Source organism: Tursiops truncatus, chromosome 5, assembly GCF_011762595.2.
Source record: "Tursiops truncatus isolate mTurTru1 chromosome 5, mTurTru1.mat.Y, whole genome shotgun sequence".
NCBI lineage: Eukaryota > Metazoa > Chordata > Mammalia > Artiodactyla > Delphinidae > Tursiops > Tursiops truncatus.
The window spans coordinates 1,146,072-1,160,933 of record NC_047038.1 but is presented as its reverse complement, the minus strand read 5'-3'; the positions used below and the strand labels follow the sequence as shown (position 1 = coordinate 1,160,933).

Genomic DNA, 14,862 nt, shown 5'->3' with positions numbered 1-14,862 from the left:
TCTGGGGTGGGTGACGTTGGGGTCAGCCCAGGGGTCACTCCTGGATGGTGCGGGCGTGGGGAGCACGTCAAAGGGGCCTGGGGCTCAACCACCTGCGGGGCTGAGAAGAGTCTGCAGCTTCCTCTCCCGACTCTGTCACCTTTAACGGGGGTTTGGGAACCAAATTATATAACAGGAACAAAAAAGCCTTTTCCCCAAATCGGAACGACACGCACTATCTACGATACTTGTTATACGTCCAAGGCCACGTTGGCCTCTCCCCAGATGTCAGGGGACTGTGCCAGATGCTTCAGAGTGACGACTCAAAGTGACTGGCAGCGGGACTTGCCTGGTGCTTCCACTGCAGGGGGCGTAGGTTCCGTCCCTGGTCGGGGAACTAAGATCCCGCATGCGGCACAGCGCGACCAAAAAAAAAAAAAGAAAGAAAAGGGACTGGGGGAATGGAAGAGAGACCCAAACTTCAAAATGCAATTCGACATAAAGAAAAAAGCCTTAAAATTTTTTAATACAAAAATACTCATACACAATCTTCCAAACACAACTTCCGACCTTAAATCCTATTTCCCCGCAACCAGCAATTCTCAAATCTACATTTCAGTATCTTCCCCCAGAAGTGAATTTCAAGTTTTTTAAGTCTGTCAAAATTGGCGGTAGCACCTGGTACACCCCCCCCAAAGGCGGAGCCTGGCCGCGTTCCGTGCGACACTGAGACACCAGTAGGCACGTTGAGGTTTCTGTTTAATTTCACATCTCAACAGGGTGCGGTGGACACGACGCCTGCGGACACAGCACTTTACTCACTCATCAAACGCTCCACATCTCACAGGATCGAGAGTTCGGCAACTGACAGTCGTCTGTGTTACCTTTCGTAAAAACAGGCTTATCTTTTCTTATTCCTGGACATACGGCAGTTCTAGAAGATGGCGCCGCACACACTGCAGTTTACGTGTCAAGGGAAACACTGGGAAGGCGCCGGGGCGCAGACCTGAGGGTGAGGCAGGGGGTCCCGAGCATTCTCGGAGGACGGGACCCGGGCGGGGGCGCCAGGCGGCCTCCCCGTGGTGCTCGCAGCTTATCATCACCCGCTTTGGACATGCGCCCACGACCCCCAACGGAGAGAAGCGTCCCCGTGTCCAGAGGCCCGCGCTGGCGTCGACACGACACACGAGGGGTCCTGGTCAGCTCCTGATGCTGAGGAATCCTGAAGTGTTTGGGCGGTTTTCATTGTGTTTCTGCTTCACATTAACGACGAAGGGCTGAAGCTGACGTTCAGGAAAGACCGACTCCCCCGAAGCAAGCTCCCCTCAGACTCGGAGCAAAGGCCTCGGCCCCGTCGGGAGGGCCCCTGCAGCCCCACTGCTCCTGCAATGCCTTGTGCTCAGATCCATAAACTGGTATTCTGGAGATTCTCAGAGTTAGTGTTATTTGCTCATTAGTTTAACAGTTTTTGGAAAGAGGGCAACCATATCTAAAATAAGTTTTCCAGTATTTCCTTCAGAAAGGTTATAAAAGAATTTGGAAGTAATATCAAAGTGACTCAAAAATCACACAAAATTTTTACTACTGTCAAATACAAAAATAAGTTAATCTGCTCCCCAAAGTGCACTGCAAAACCAATTCTGATGTTCTGACTTAGGCAGAAGTCCCTCACCGGCAGGAAAGGGCGAGTGACGTCAGCCCACACCGAGGCCCCTGGCTCTGAAGGGCGGGGCTGCGCCCGCGGCCGCTGCGCTGGCACCAGGCCTCGGCGCCCCTCGTGCCCAGCCCCAGAGCGCGCAGGCGCCAGGTTCAGGGCCTAAGGAGCATGAATCTACGTCAATCCAGTATTTTCTTAAAAGACCATTTGAGAGAAACAAGAGTTCTGAACTGAAATACCCCACGGCCCCTGCGTCTCACCGAGCAGGCGCGTTTCCAGAGAACCGAGCCGCCCGTGGAAGCACCAGCTGAGGACACGGCTTGTTTTTCCTTTGGTCCTACGTCACTTGCCCCAGGGTCACCAGAGAAGGGCCAGCAGGACGGCCTCGGTCAGCCGACTCTCCTAGTCCGTGCCTGGGGAGGCCCGGGCGCCTCACACCTGGAGCAGGTGCTTCCCCAGGGGTCCCGGCCTGGCCGAGACCGCCCCCTCCCCCCACAGCTCCCGTCGCAGGACCCCGGAGCAGTAGTGAACTTGGGTCCAAGTGTTGGTATATCCTGCAATTCTCCGAGGCGAAAACGGTAAGAGAGACCAACAGGAGACCTCCGTGGCAGTTTTCAAGAACAGTTGTGTAAACTTTTCTGCAGAGGAGATGTTCTCCTCAGGTTATTTTAAGAAGAGGAGGCTAGAAAAAAGCACCTGCTGCTGAGCGCCCCCTTCCCTCCCACCGCGAGTGGAGACAGGCAGGCACACGGGCTCCTGGCAGGGCGCTCCCAGCGTCCCGGGGTCCATGGGAACGCTGTGCTTCGCAGAAGCTTCTCCCTGCGTGGGGCTAACGGTCCGTGGAAATCTCCCAGGGGACAGTGTCGGCCGGGCTGTTCCAAGGCTGGGTGCCCACGCCCGGCAGGCCGGCCCGAGTCCCAGGACAAGCGCTCCTCCGAGGGGCCCTGGCCGAGGGCGTCTGCCCAGCGCGGCTCAGGCTTCCCGGGAACAGGCCCACAGCACGCGTGCAGTCACTTGGGGTGACGATGCGCCTGAACTCGCTCTTTCCTCAGCCCGGGAGGAGCGCCTGGACGCACACGTCCCCCGCGAGCTCCGCGTCCCGGGGTGTGTGTGGGAGGGGCACCCAGCAGTGCCCTGCTGCGCGACCGTCACCCGAGACGCCACCGGGCAGAGCGCCGGACAAACCGTTTCCCTAAGTGGCCGCGTCACACAGCTCAGCGGGTCACACACGCATCAGTAAACACGCATTTCAGTCGGTGGTAATTTGTGAAACAAGTTTAGCAAAAATATATTGAGAATAAAAGCCAGAAACTGGTAAAGAAAAGCCACCCGAAAAAATGTACAAACTCTTCCCCCAAGTGATGAGACCCTCCGGGGAGGCTGCCCCACGTGAGCCTGTGCTTTAAAGGCCGACGTGGCAGCAGCACTTGGTTCAAGTCCACGGAGAGAAACACGACAGGGGAGATCCCACAACAACACTACGCTAGTCACCGTCCTGGGGCCGGCTCCTCACTAGGATGGAAAAGAAGCATTCTGAGGAAAAACTTCACATTAGTACAAAAAAGAAATCATACAGCTGTTTCATAAGAGCAGAATCATGGTTCCCAGGGCACCCGGGGTCTTGAGTCCTTGCCCAGGCCCCACCCTGGTCTCCTCTCCTGAGTGATGGCAACGGGGAAGCAGGCTGGGTGACGCTGTCAAGATTAAAAGAGGTAAGAGTGATCCTCCTTTGAAAAAACACTACTCTCTACATCTCAGGGGAGAGAAAAGCATTTCGTAGCCAGTTACTTTTCCGTTGTAACTTTAACCTAGCAAACTAGAGCGGGAGGGCACCTTGACGTTCTGAGATTCAAGTGTGGCTGTAATGCTGTGTAGTCAGGCTTGTCTGTCCTGGGGCGTCCGCACCTCGCGGCTGGAACCACGCGGCTTGGACGGTCAGTGCGGCGCAGCGGGCGCTGCTGGGATGGCTCAGTGACGGGAGGCGCCCCCTCCCGAGGAGGCCTGTGCGTGCGTCCCGGGGGCTGCGGGCGGCGTCCTCCGGCCCTCTGCGCACAGGGCGGGCGGGCCGGCCACGCGGGGCCCCCGATCTCACCCCGCCCCGGCCTGGCGCTATTTGCCCTCCGTGACCCTCCGCCAGCACCTCCTCTTCTTCCTCCTCCCCTTGGACTTGGGTTCCGGGCAGGGCTGCTCGGCCGGCTCTGCCCGCAAGTCGTGCTCGCCGCAGTATGGCCGCCCGTCCTGGGTGGAGCTGAAGGCTGCCCCGTCCTGGTGTTCCTTGCAAAACGAATTGGGGCAAAAGTGGCAAAATGAAGTGGAAGGTTTCCCACACACGTCACAGTGATGCCAAGGACATTCCCACTTCCCTGCAACGAAACAAAGTATCACCAGACAGAAGAGAGGAATGGCAACTTGTAACACTGTAACATTTCCATGGTTGAAAACTAACTTTAAAACTCAGTCTAAAAAACAAAAAACAAAAAAAAACTCAGTCTAGTCAGATGAACACAAACTAAACCAAGACACCGCTTTCCAGGCAAGTGTCGAAAGGTAAAGAGAAGCTAAAGCTGGTGCTCAGAGGCCTGGGGCCGGAGGGCAGCGAGCAGGCCCCACCTCCGAGCCCAGATGGCCCAGCGGCACCGGGGGCCCTGCCGCCCCGGCTGCTGTCCGGCGACGGGTGTGCAGCCGGGCCGAGTGTTTCGGGGGCCCCGATCTCTCTGGGGTCCGCCTGCAAAGGCTCTTAGCGCGGTCTGGGGAGACCGGCACGCCCGCCGTGAGCCTCTCTGCCGCCCGCCTGCTGGCCCTGCTGCATCATCTCGTGCCACACACAGTGTTTGTTTCACAGTCAAACACATTTGACGTCCCCTTTTCTAGCTTTGCCGCTTCTGTCTCCGGGTGAGGGCCTCTCGGCTTCCCTCCCGAGGTGACATGGCCGCTCTGTGCACGCCGGAGCCCATCATCTCTCTGAAGGGCAGACTCCAGCCCCAGCCCCAGCCCCAGCCCCTCCCCGTCTTCCCAGCTGAGACCCAGGGGTGCGGGGCCCCTCGCTCCCAAGCAGCTCCTCCCGGCACCTTCCCCCAGCCCCTGCCGGCCCCCAAGGGCTGCGCCGGGTGGTCTGGCCTCGGCTGCCCGGGCTGGGGACCCACCGAAGGGCCGCTTGCCCAGGCCCAGGCAGGGCAGGTGGTAGGCCTTGGTACAGGACTTGCGGTCGCACAGCACCAGCTGCCCGCCGTCACCGCAGCGGAAGCACTCGTCCTCAGACGGCTTCTTCCCTTCGCCTTTCGTTCGACGCCTCCTGGTTTTTTTCTTGGTCTTTTTGCCCTTTTCCTCCGAGGAAAGGGATGCTGAGGTCTAGAATGAAGAAATAAATGCAGTTCACTCAAGGGAACTGCGCACACTGAGGCCAGCTGTCCCGAGGGGTCACCAGGGCCAAGGTCAAGGTCGGGAGCGCCAGGGACCCCTGAGGATGGTCTCACAGGAGAAGAGTGGGGGTCTGCAGCCGACAGGGAAAATGCAGGGGCCCGACCTGTTCCCATTTACTGCCTGTAGGAAACAACACAGGCCGCCGGCCGCAGCGCCGCTCAGCGGGCATGCGGCCCAGGGCAGGCTCTTTCCCCACGCGGCGCGTCTTTTGAGAACAGATGAGAAAAGCCAGGTGAAGCGGCAGGCCCGCTGTGGACATCCCACCTCTGGGCCTGGATGCCTGCGGCCGTCCAGAGGCTTCAGGCCCGCGTTTTACCCAGCACAGGGAAGGGGCTAAGTGTGCTGAGTGGAGCCGTGTCCCCCCCCCAGCCCGCCCCAAAGCCATGTCCTTCCTGGAACCTCAAATGTGACCTTGCTTGGAAGTAGGGTCGCTGCAGATGTAAAGCAGCGGGCCCTAACCCTGCACAACCAACCGGCGTCCTTGTGAAAGAGGGAAGGAGACGCGGAAACAGACACGCAGGCAGAACGCCACGTGCCGCCAGGCGCGTACGGAGGCTCTCACTTTGGATTCCCGGCTCCAGGCCGTGAAGCCCCAGCACGCTGTGGCCTCTGCAGGGGCAGCCACCGAGTCTGGCGCCTGGCCTCCCCTGCCCTCCTCGCCCCGCCCGGCAGACTCCGCTCCCGCCACCGCTCACCTTGGGCCTGTCCCCGAGGAACCCGCTGCAGTTGGAGGCCCCGCACCGACAGACTGTTTTCTCGTTGCCCAGACAGTCGAGGTTGTAGTTGAAGGTCAACTCTGTCCCTGGGTGAGGGAGACAAGCCACACTGGGACACTGCCCTTCTCCCGACCCTGCCAAGAAGCCTGCATCAGGTCTACGAGCCCTGCGCCTGTCAGCGCACCTGTACCGTCCCCGCACGGCTTTCGATTCCACGCTGCAAGGTGCACGTTCCAAACAAAACACAACTTCCAAATCGCCAGCCGCCCGCCCTCCCCGAGCCCGGCGGTCCGGCCACACACAGCATCGGACAAGGGCCCTCCACCTGCCCGCTCGGATGGGAGCCCCACGGGGAGCCCCGGAGGCACGGTACCTGCAGGAATGTCACACACGGCAAACAGGCCCACGCGCGTGTCACCGTTCACTGTCCACTTGAGGGTCTCGCAGTTGGGCTGGCAGCTGTGATTCATGAACCGGGAGTAGTTTCCTTTGGGGCCGGCGTCGATTATACGGTCCTGTAAGGCACAACTCAAGTTTCAAGCAGCATCTACACACGTGGGCAACTCTCAGCCATCACGTTCTCATTCAAAGGGAATCGTCACCGTCGTGCTGGACACCTGGTGTTGCACTGAGAACCGTGGTCTCCCAGGTCCACTCAGATGGGACACCCCCAAACCAGTCCTGTTTCTCTTGCTCACGGAGGGCAGGCAGGTCACACCACACGGAGGGACCGCGCGCTGGTGAGCGGGGGACAGTGAGCCGAGCTCCCCGACGTCGGACGGCAAGTGAGGGAGCCGGACACCAACAGCCTGACAGAGGGCAGGACTGACCGCTTACGACACAAACCAGCCAGCAAGTCGAGACAGCCCAGCGGTGGAGGAAACAAGGAGAACGTCCTGAGGCCGTGAGGCCACGCTGGCTGATGGGAGGGGGGCCAACCCCTGCGGCAGAAGCAGTCTTGAGACGCACCCGGGCAAAAGCGATGAGGGTCCCGCCTTCATGCTCCCGGGACTCGACCCCCCGAAAGGCAAGCGCCTCTGTGTACACGGAGATGTACTCCTACTGTGGCAAAACCCAGACGATGCACTCGCCCGGCATCAGGGAGCGGTGACCTCGCCTTCCTCACCCTAAGGGTCTCTCATCGACCGCGCGACTGCAAGGGACAGGAGAAAGACGTACCGGAGGCGGGAGGGCACTTAAAACTAGGCCACAAAAAGCATCACGGTCACGCGGTAACGCCACACGGGGTCTGTGAGCGGGGGACAGGACGTGTGCACAGGCACCCCAGGAGCGTGGCATCGAGACGCCGGCCAGGCCCCCCTGCCCTGGACGGGCGGCCCCGGGCGGGGGCCTCAGCCACACGCTCACACCCGGACGCTAGCTGCTCCTCTGAAGGTGGACACATCTCAGAAGCGCGTGCTGTGCCGCGTGCTCCTGCCTCACTGAAAGGAACCGCCGAACCTGCTCTGAGCAGCTGCCTCGGCTCCTCAGGGCCGGGATGCTGGTGCCCAGCCGTCCTCTACTGATGAACCTGCCGCTGCTTCCCGTTTCCGCTGTCACACCGCTGCGGCCACGGGCTCTCCGCACAGCTGCTTCTCTCTGTAGTTGGTGCTAAGTCCATGCTGATTCTCTGCCTAGGGCCTCTCGCTCCAAGACGTGGATCCTCACTTGGCTGTCTCCTGTGCCTCCCTGAATTGTGGCTCTGGGGGGTGGCTGCGCTGTTATTTGGGGCACACCCTGCAGGATGTATCCTGGTCCCTGGCGGCGCTCTTGACGTTAAAAGGCCTTCCTCTGTCTCACTGAATGCGCTGGGGCCCACATTTTGCCTTGTCTGAGAACAATTCTTTTTTAATTTGACTCCACCTGACACACTTTTGTGCACAATTTTATTTTCAACTTTCAGGATCCCTCTGTTTCTTAGATACAGCAGAGAAACAGGCTTTGCTTTATGAACCAATCTGGAAATCTTTTAATAGATGAGTTAATCCAACTCCCTTTTACAAATATGACTCACATGTTGGGCACAATTCTATCAATCTAATTTGCTTGTTTATTTGGGTTTTAAGCCTTTTGCTATGAAGTAATGGGGTTTTTTAATTACTGATTTTCCTGTTATGTTGGGAACTTTATTTTCCCTGCTGGCTGTCCTTTATCGAGGGCATCTTTGCCTGCATACGGCGCCCGCAACCTCCTCTTGCAGTGGTCTCCCCTGACCCACCTCCATCCTTACAACCCAGTTTTCCGCGGCATTCTTACCTTGATACTTAAAAATGCTGAAAGCTACTCCTACTTGTCTTACCAGCTGACGCTCAGGCATCAGCATCAGAGGTGAGTTTACCTCACTCTCTGGCCTCCCCTGTTGCTGTCGGGAGTCACAGTTCGGCACAAGTTCCCGATACCTGTACCACCACCAGTCGCTTTGCGGGGGTCGCCTAGAACCCATCCTTCAGCAGCTTCCCCCAAAGGACCGGTGCCCTCAGCTCCCGTGTCCACACCTGTCACTCTGACATCTACGTCTACAGAACCAGTCGGCTGGAGAGAAAGTCTCCAGTTCACTCTTTCCTTGAAAACCTTATCAGTGCTCCTCTGTGCTCAGGCGCTGGATTCTGCCACGAGAAGCCTCGAGACGGCCTCACTGTCTTCCCCTTACAAGGAACTCAGTTTTTTGGCCGAGCTGGCCAAAGGGTTCCTTGCTATGTCCAGTAACTTTAATGAGGTATTTACCACGTCGACCACTTTGGATGGACTGCCCCTGAAACACAGGATATCCCTTCAATACCTAGACTCCCGTCACGCAGAGAGACCCTCCGCGGCCTGTCCCCCGGCCACGCTTTCTTTCTAACCTTCCTCTCTTTCCGCCGTGCCGTGTCCATCCTGCGTCTGCTCAGGTGCCGCTCCAGGGGTTTAAGCTTCAGAGATGCTCTGGCTGCGGCTCGTTTCACTCTCAGTCTCCGAGTTCGAGGTCCAGCTCAGCTTGCTAAGTGGCCGTCTCTAACCCCTTGTGCTTCAGAAGTGCACGCCGACTGCTGGGGCACGATGTCCCCAGCTCTGGCCGTGTCTCCCCAGCCGCAGGGAGGTTCTGCTGCTCTTTGTTGACAGATCCTCTCGAAACGTGCTGGGGCTCCTGGAGCAGCTGCTGGCTGCATTCTGGGTGCCCTGTCTCTGGGCTCCCTGCTCTGTGGCCACCTGATGGCCCACAGCTCCCCAGGCTCTAGAGCCTTAGGCCCCCTCTCTGCCTCACAGAAAGCTGCCGTACTTTGGAAGACGGTCCTTCCGAGGCCTGTCACCACAGGTCCCCACCCACCCCTCTTTCTCTGAGGCCCCCTTCTGAGACCGCTGGATATACGTCTACTAGTTCATCCTCTTGTGCGACTGTCAGCAGTAAGGAGGTGAGTCGGGACCGCTCAGTTCTGCTGGGAGCAGGCACCTCGGGGGCGGGGGGGGGGGTGCCTAGAGGCGTCAACTCTGCAGCACCTCAGCCTCCGAGTCCCCTGCTCTCAGACAGCGTCTTCCGTCTGCTCGTGGGTGACGAGGTCCTTAGTTTCACTGAAGATGTACTTGGTGTATCTTTTTGTTGCTGCTTTGGAATTGAGCACCGCCATCTTCTACCAAGATCCTACGTATAGATTTTTTAATTTCATTTTTATAGATGAAGGGGTTTTTTGGCAGCGCCTTGTGGGATCTTAGTTCCTCGACCAGGGATCGAACCAGGGCCCTGGGCAGTGAGAGCTGAGTCCTAACCATGGGACTGCCAGGGAACTCCCTACCTCGTGTTTTCTGATTACTATCTTTTCTCCTTTTTTCCTCCCTCCTCCCTCACTTTCTATTGACGGGCACTTTTCTTCATGCACTTTTCCACTCTCTCACAAGGTGGAAGTTACACTCTCCATTTCTACTCATTCAGTCATTTCCTGCGTATGCCTGACAAAGCACGAGTTAGTGAAGCCTCCCCTCCATCCACAGCAAACACGCAGCTCCCACTGGCCTCGCCTCTCTTCTGACGCCCTCTGTGACGCCATCCCGGCCCCGCTGCCCCGCATTCACCAGCACTCAGCACCTGTGACAGCCACACCCGCACGCGTGCCACCTCTTGTCCACCATCCTTCTCGCGCCTCACACGTAACTTCTGAAGCCCCTGAAGAACCTCCTTTACTATCTCCTCCGCCACGTGACGCTGATGGTCAGCTCGCTTGGTCCCGGCCCGGAGGGTGCGAGGTGCAGGGCCAAGGGGTTTTCTCCCTGAGGAGTAGAAGTGTCCCTGGTTTCCATCATACTAGGAGGAGGCTGACCATCCGACTGTCGTTCCCTGGAACACGCTCCGTCTTTTTTTTCTCGGTTGTCTTTTTCTTTTGTTTTGGCTGCACTGTGCGACTTGTAAGACCTCAGTTCCTCGACCAGGGATCGAAGCTGGGCCCTCAGCTGTGGAGGCGCCGGGTCCTAACCACTGGGCCCCCGGGGAGCCCCTCTGTTGCCCTTCATCCTTGTGGTGTGCGGCGTCTCCCAGGCGTTTTGTTTAAGCAGCACGCCTAGGTATGGATTTCTAACAGCATGCCTAGGTATGGGTTTATTTTTACCTGTCCTGCCCAAAACTTGTTCAGCTTCAGCCATGGAATGATCCGTGTCACAGAGGTTCCATAAATTCTTTCTCCGTCCCGCCTCTCCCCCAGGTCTCCCTTCCGTCTTCCTCCTGGAACATCTACTGAGCGTCTGTCTTCCCGTCTCTCGGCCTCTCTCTCCAGCCTCACGCTCCATGTTCCCGTGCCGCGCGTCCAGACGGATTCGCAGAAGCTCCTTCTGTTGCAGTCGCTTCCCTGCTGCGGTCTAACTTTTCTTAACCCGTCCACTGGGTTACTTTCAATGACTATATGTTAACTCCCAGTTTTAACTGTTGGTTCACATCTGCCTGATTCATCCCTCAGTGTCTTGTTCCCGTGTCTCTAAACCTCCTTTTATGGCTTTAACCATCTGTAACGTGTTGATTTAATCCTTTCTTTCAGATTTAATCTCACCCCTCAGATTCTCACCGACGCTGAGCCTTCTATGTGAGGTCTGCTCGCGGAGGTCCTGCTCTGTTGCGCTTGTACCGTGTAGGGAGGTGCGGCTTCTTTTACTCTTGCAGGAAATGGATGAGGGATGCATTGTTTCAACGTCTCATGCGTCGTGGAATTTATCTCGGCTTCAGCCAGGTGCCCTCGGTGAATCATCATTTCAAGGACTAATTTGTATGTTAAGTGACAACCTGGCATTTTCCACAACATGTAAGTAGTTCAAACTTAGACGCCTAAACACAGGAAGGCATAGGCCTAGGGTTCCCATCGCTAATCAAATAACCCCCCTCACCGCCACCACCCAAAAATGAGGGCGGATGGCAGAGGGTGCATAAACTCGCCGCCTCCTGGGGTTGTGTCTCCTTGGAGCGACCAGAAGGGGCCTGTCAGCTGGGCACCCAGTGTCCCGGACGTGCCCGTTCTTCTCCACCCGCACGTGCTGACAAATCGTCTTACCCACCTGCTGAGAACGCTGACAAATGTTCACACACCTGGGCTTCAGACACCTAACAAGCAGCCCAGAAGACCACTATGTACCTGGAAGGATGTGCAATTCCCCTAACCATGCTCTTCTCTGACCCTGGGAAAGACTGTTCAGTGTACCCGTCACGCATCAGAGGGACACGTGACGCTCCAGGAAGTCCCACGCCGAGAGCCGGTCACCCTGGCCCTCAGGCGGTGGCCAGAAGACACTGCGCTTAAGGAGACAAGCGCAGGTGCCTGAAACACACCTACGCAGACGACGTGACAGCGTCACCTGGTGTGCAGTCCGACGCCGCAGGAAGCCCCGTGCGGACAGACACGGGCCCTGAGGACGCAGCGTGTTACCTTGTCTATGGTGAGCAACAGACACGGGCCCTGAGGACACAGCACGTTACCTTGTCTATGGTGAGCATGTAGAAGTGGGTGATGTCGTTCTCGTGTGCGCGTCGGATCCTTGCCATGCACTCCTCCTCGTCGATGAGCTCCCCCACGTACTCATTCACAAACTCTCCCTGGAAACCAGAAGAGTGCGCTGCTGATGACCAACGGCCCGGCCGCGCCTCAGCACTGGGGCCCAGAGCCCACGCCAGGAGCAGGCGTCGGGCAGGGGGCTCGCCAGGCCCCTGGACGTTACGGCCAAGTCGGGCAATTCTACGCCTGTCTCGTGGAGGCTGTCACTGAAGCCTGTACCTGAGCCTTCTTCTGGGAGCAGCAACACGCTAACCCTTGCTTCCCAGCACTCCCGTGTCTTGGGGGCGCTTGTAACCGTCAGCCCCCAGCTCCCACAGAAGCCGCCCTCACCGCTCGACCTCCCCAGCAGAGACAGAGCAGGCGTGGAAACACTCCCACAAGCTCTCCTGCCGGAGCCTGGATGAACCAGCCGGCAAGGCAGGTGCAGGAACAGGGCTGCTGGGATCAGCCGAGCGCAGTCCCGGGTCTGAGGCTGCGGCGCTCGCTCGCTGCAACAAGCACGCATCCCGCCATCCAGCCCGCAAGCGGAGACAGGCTGTGCGTGGTCCCTGTCACCTTCCGACAACCTGGTCCCACACTGTCCCAGGACGGCCCCCACGGGAGCTGCGTCCACGACGCTCTGCTTGGCGACCCTCCTGGCTGCCCTTCTAAGCAAACCTTTCCCTTCCCCACGGCAGCCGTCAGAGTTCTGACTGAGGGCGCGTTTCAAGGAATTTAAGGGTTTCACTCTGATAGATATCTTTCATGGAATGTTTTACAATCCTCAGTTGTAACAACTCAAAAACCGTTTTCGAAATACTGTCCTCACATGAGTGCAAGAGCACCACGGGCAAAGCCAAGTCCGAGGAAGCGGCGAGCGAGCCCTGGGGACGGACACGCGCGCGCACACACACCTTCCTGATGTCCCTCTTGGCCACCAGGCCCCAGCCTTTGCCGTCCGTCTTGATGATCTTGGTCTCGGGGTACTGGCGCTTGGTGAAGCACTGGTTCTGGCAGGACTCGCCCGCGGGGCACACCTGCGGGTGGCACTCGAACATCAGCATGCGGTTCAGACACTCCGAGTCGGAGCCGCAGGGGTTCTCGTCGGTGGGCTTGCAGTTGCACTTGGGGATCTCGGAGATGTCCGCCGTGTGGATCTGCACTTTCCCGTAAGGCTTGTTCACCTGCAGGCGAGAGCCGGCGCCTCAGCCCACTCGCCCCCGAGTGCTTCCAGAGTCCCGGCTGCCGCGCCTGCCCCACCCACCCAAGCCTCCCGGCGGCCTTTCAGACTCAGGCCAAGTGGGGACGCGGCCGGGAGGCAGGCGGAGGCGGGCCCAGCCCTGCCCTGGGAGCTTCGCGAGGTGGGCTGCAGGGCAGTCCCCCCAACACCCCGTGCTGGCTCATCTTAGCACTGTGTTCTTCGTTCATCTGAGAGCCAGGCCGTGGTCGGAGGAGAGAGAACCGCGTGGGACCGCTCAGTGATGCGGGGCACCCAGCCAACACCACGAGACCTGATCCCCTCGCAGACCCCCTCACCCAGCGCACAGAGGCGCCCAAGGAGGCGGGCACACGGCGGCCCCGCCCTCGTCAACGCACAGCTCCTTGTTAAGAAACCAGAGCAAACGATAAAGCAGCAGCGAGAATTGAAAAGAAACTAAAGCAGAGATGAGCAGCTCCGGGGAAACCGTGGTGAGAGACGCCCTCTTCCCCCCTGGGGGAGAGACTGCAGTGATGCCAGCGCGTTGGGGGAAAATCCGGAATAGGCCTCAGGAGTCCCAGTTTCATGCTCTCTGACCCAGTAATTGCATGGCTGGGAACTCATCCCAAAGACAAGACTAAACACACATTAGTAGAGGGAATGCTTCCTTCACGCAGACATTGACTGCAGTCCAGATTTTAGGAGCAAAGACTGAGCCCCTGAGCTGCCAGAAGTTGGCCAGCACGCGTCGAGAGGCCGCGGGGCCCCGGGCAACAGGGTGCGGGTGCACTGGCTTGCCAAGCGTGGTCGGCTGCGGGGCTCCAGGCCCACGCACTGGGAAACACGGCCCCTGCCCTCCCTCCTGCGCTCCCCACACCCCGAGGCGGAAGGGCGCTCTATCAGGGGCTCCGGCCGCGCACTGGCCTGGGGGGGCCACCGCTCCTCTGAGCCTGTCTGCGGCACTTGGTGACAGCGTACGTGGTCTGGGAGGTCGGCCTGTCCCTCTGCCCCTCCTGCCTCAGGCAGCCTGGCCAGGACTGTAGTTCTAGCCCCCGCTGACCAGCAGGCTGAGCCTCACCCGGAGGCAAAGCAGAGACCGCCTGGGCAGAGACCCCTGCCCACACCCCGTGCCCCCGTGTGGCAAAGGACACGCCGGGTGGCGACGGCATCTTCTCCCCGCCTAGGACGCCTCGTGCAGCTGTCCTGGGCACAGACCCTCGCTTGTGGCCAGCCTCCTGGCCGCCGAGCCCAGCCTGGGGAGGAAGAGTCCGCGGGCCTGAGAGCGACTCACCCCCACCCCCGCCCCAGCGCCGCCAGGATGGTCACCTTGATGTGCTTGTAGGGTGGGGGCCTGCGCGCGCTCTCCTGCGTTTCTCGGGCTTCCCTTTGAAGCTTGATTTCACGGAAACGAGCTTCGGCTTCTTGCAGTGCTAAAAAGTCAACAATGTGTGAGTGAAAGATTTTAGCAAATCAACACATCCGCCCTTTACGCTCTGCATTTTAACGGTTTAGTCTAAACTTCCATCTCACTGCTAAGTGTTGTCTGCGGTTTCCTTAAGACCAGAGGTGGGCCGCACGGCATCCACACAGACGGGAGCTCGGGGACGCCCGCTGGCTAGAGAACCCGGGGGCAGCTCGGTGGGGCCTCTCGGCGAGGGAGCGCGGCACGTCCACCCTCCGCACCTGCCAGCCGACCCTAAGCCCCCACACGCGTCCACGTCCGGCGACCTCCCTTTTGTAACAATCCTTGAGAAAGCTGAGGGGTCAGCTGTGCGGAGGCCCCAGGCGAGCAGAGGGCCCGCGGCCACCTCCCCGGAGGGGGCGAGGGCACAGGCCCCACTTCCCCACCATCCTCACTTGCCGCCCGTCCCGTCCCCTCTGGTCAACCGAGCGAGACCTGCGTGCCGTCTT

General features: G+C 59.0%; 1 protein-coding gene and 1 non-coding gene across 5 annotated transcripts in view; both read right to left on the bottom strand.

The window, feature by feature from the left end:
• Positions 1-471: 471 nt before the first annotated feature.
• NSD2 (nuclear receptor binding SET domain protein 2) overlaps positions 472-14,862 on the bottom strand; it is a 76,586-nt gene continuing 62,195 nt past the window's right edge. For all 4 annotated transcript variants that reach the window (XM_033856517.2, XM_033856516.2, XM_073804753.1 and 1 more), the window contains exons 16-22: positions 14,278-14,381; positions 12,668-12,937; positions 11,699-11,815; positions 6,146-6,287; positions 5,752-5,858; positions 4,780-4,984; positions 472-3,999 (exon numbers count right to left, since the gene is read on the bottom strand). In XM_033856517.2, the coding sequence (XP_033712408.1) occupies positions 3,746-3,999; positions 4,780-4,984; positions 5,752-5,858; positions 6,146-6,287; positions 11,699-11,815; positions 12,668-12,937; positions 14,278-14,381 (1,199 nt within the window). In that variant the 3' untranslated portion in view covers positions 472-3,745. The remainder of the gene's footprint in view (positions 4,000-4,779; positions 4,985-5,751; positions 5,859-6,145; positions 6,288-11,698; positions 11,816-12,667; positions 12,938-14,277; positions 14,382-14,862) is intronic.
• LOC117312487 (small Cajal body-specific RNA 23) lies at positions 6,394-6,520 on the bottom strand. Its single transcript, XR_004526815.1, has one exon.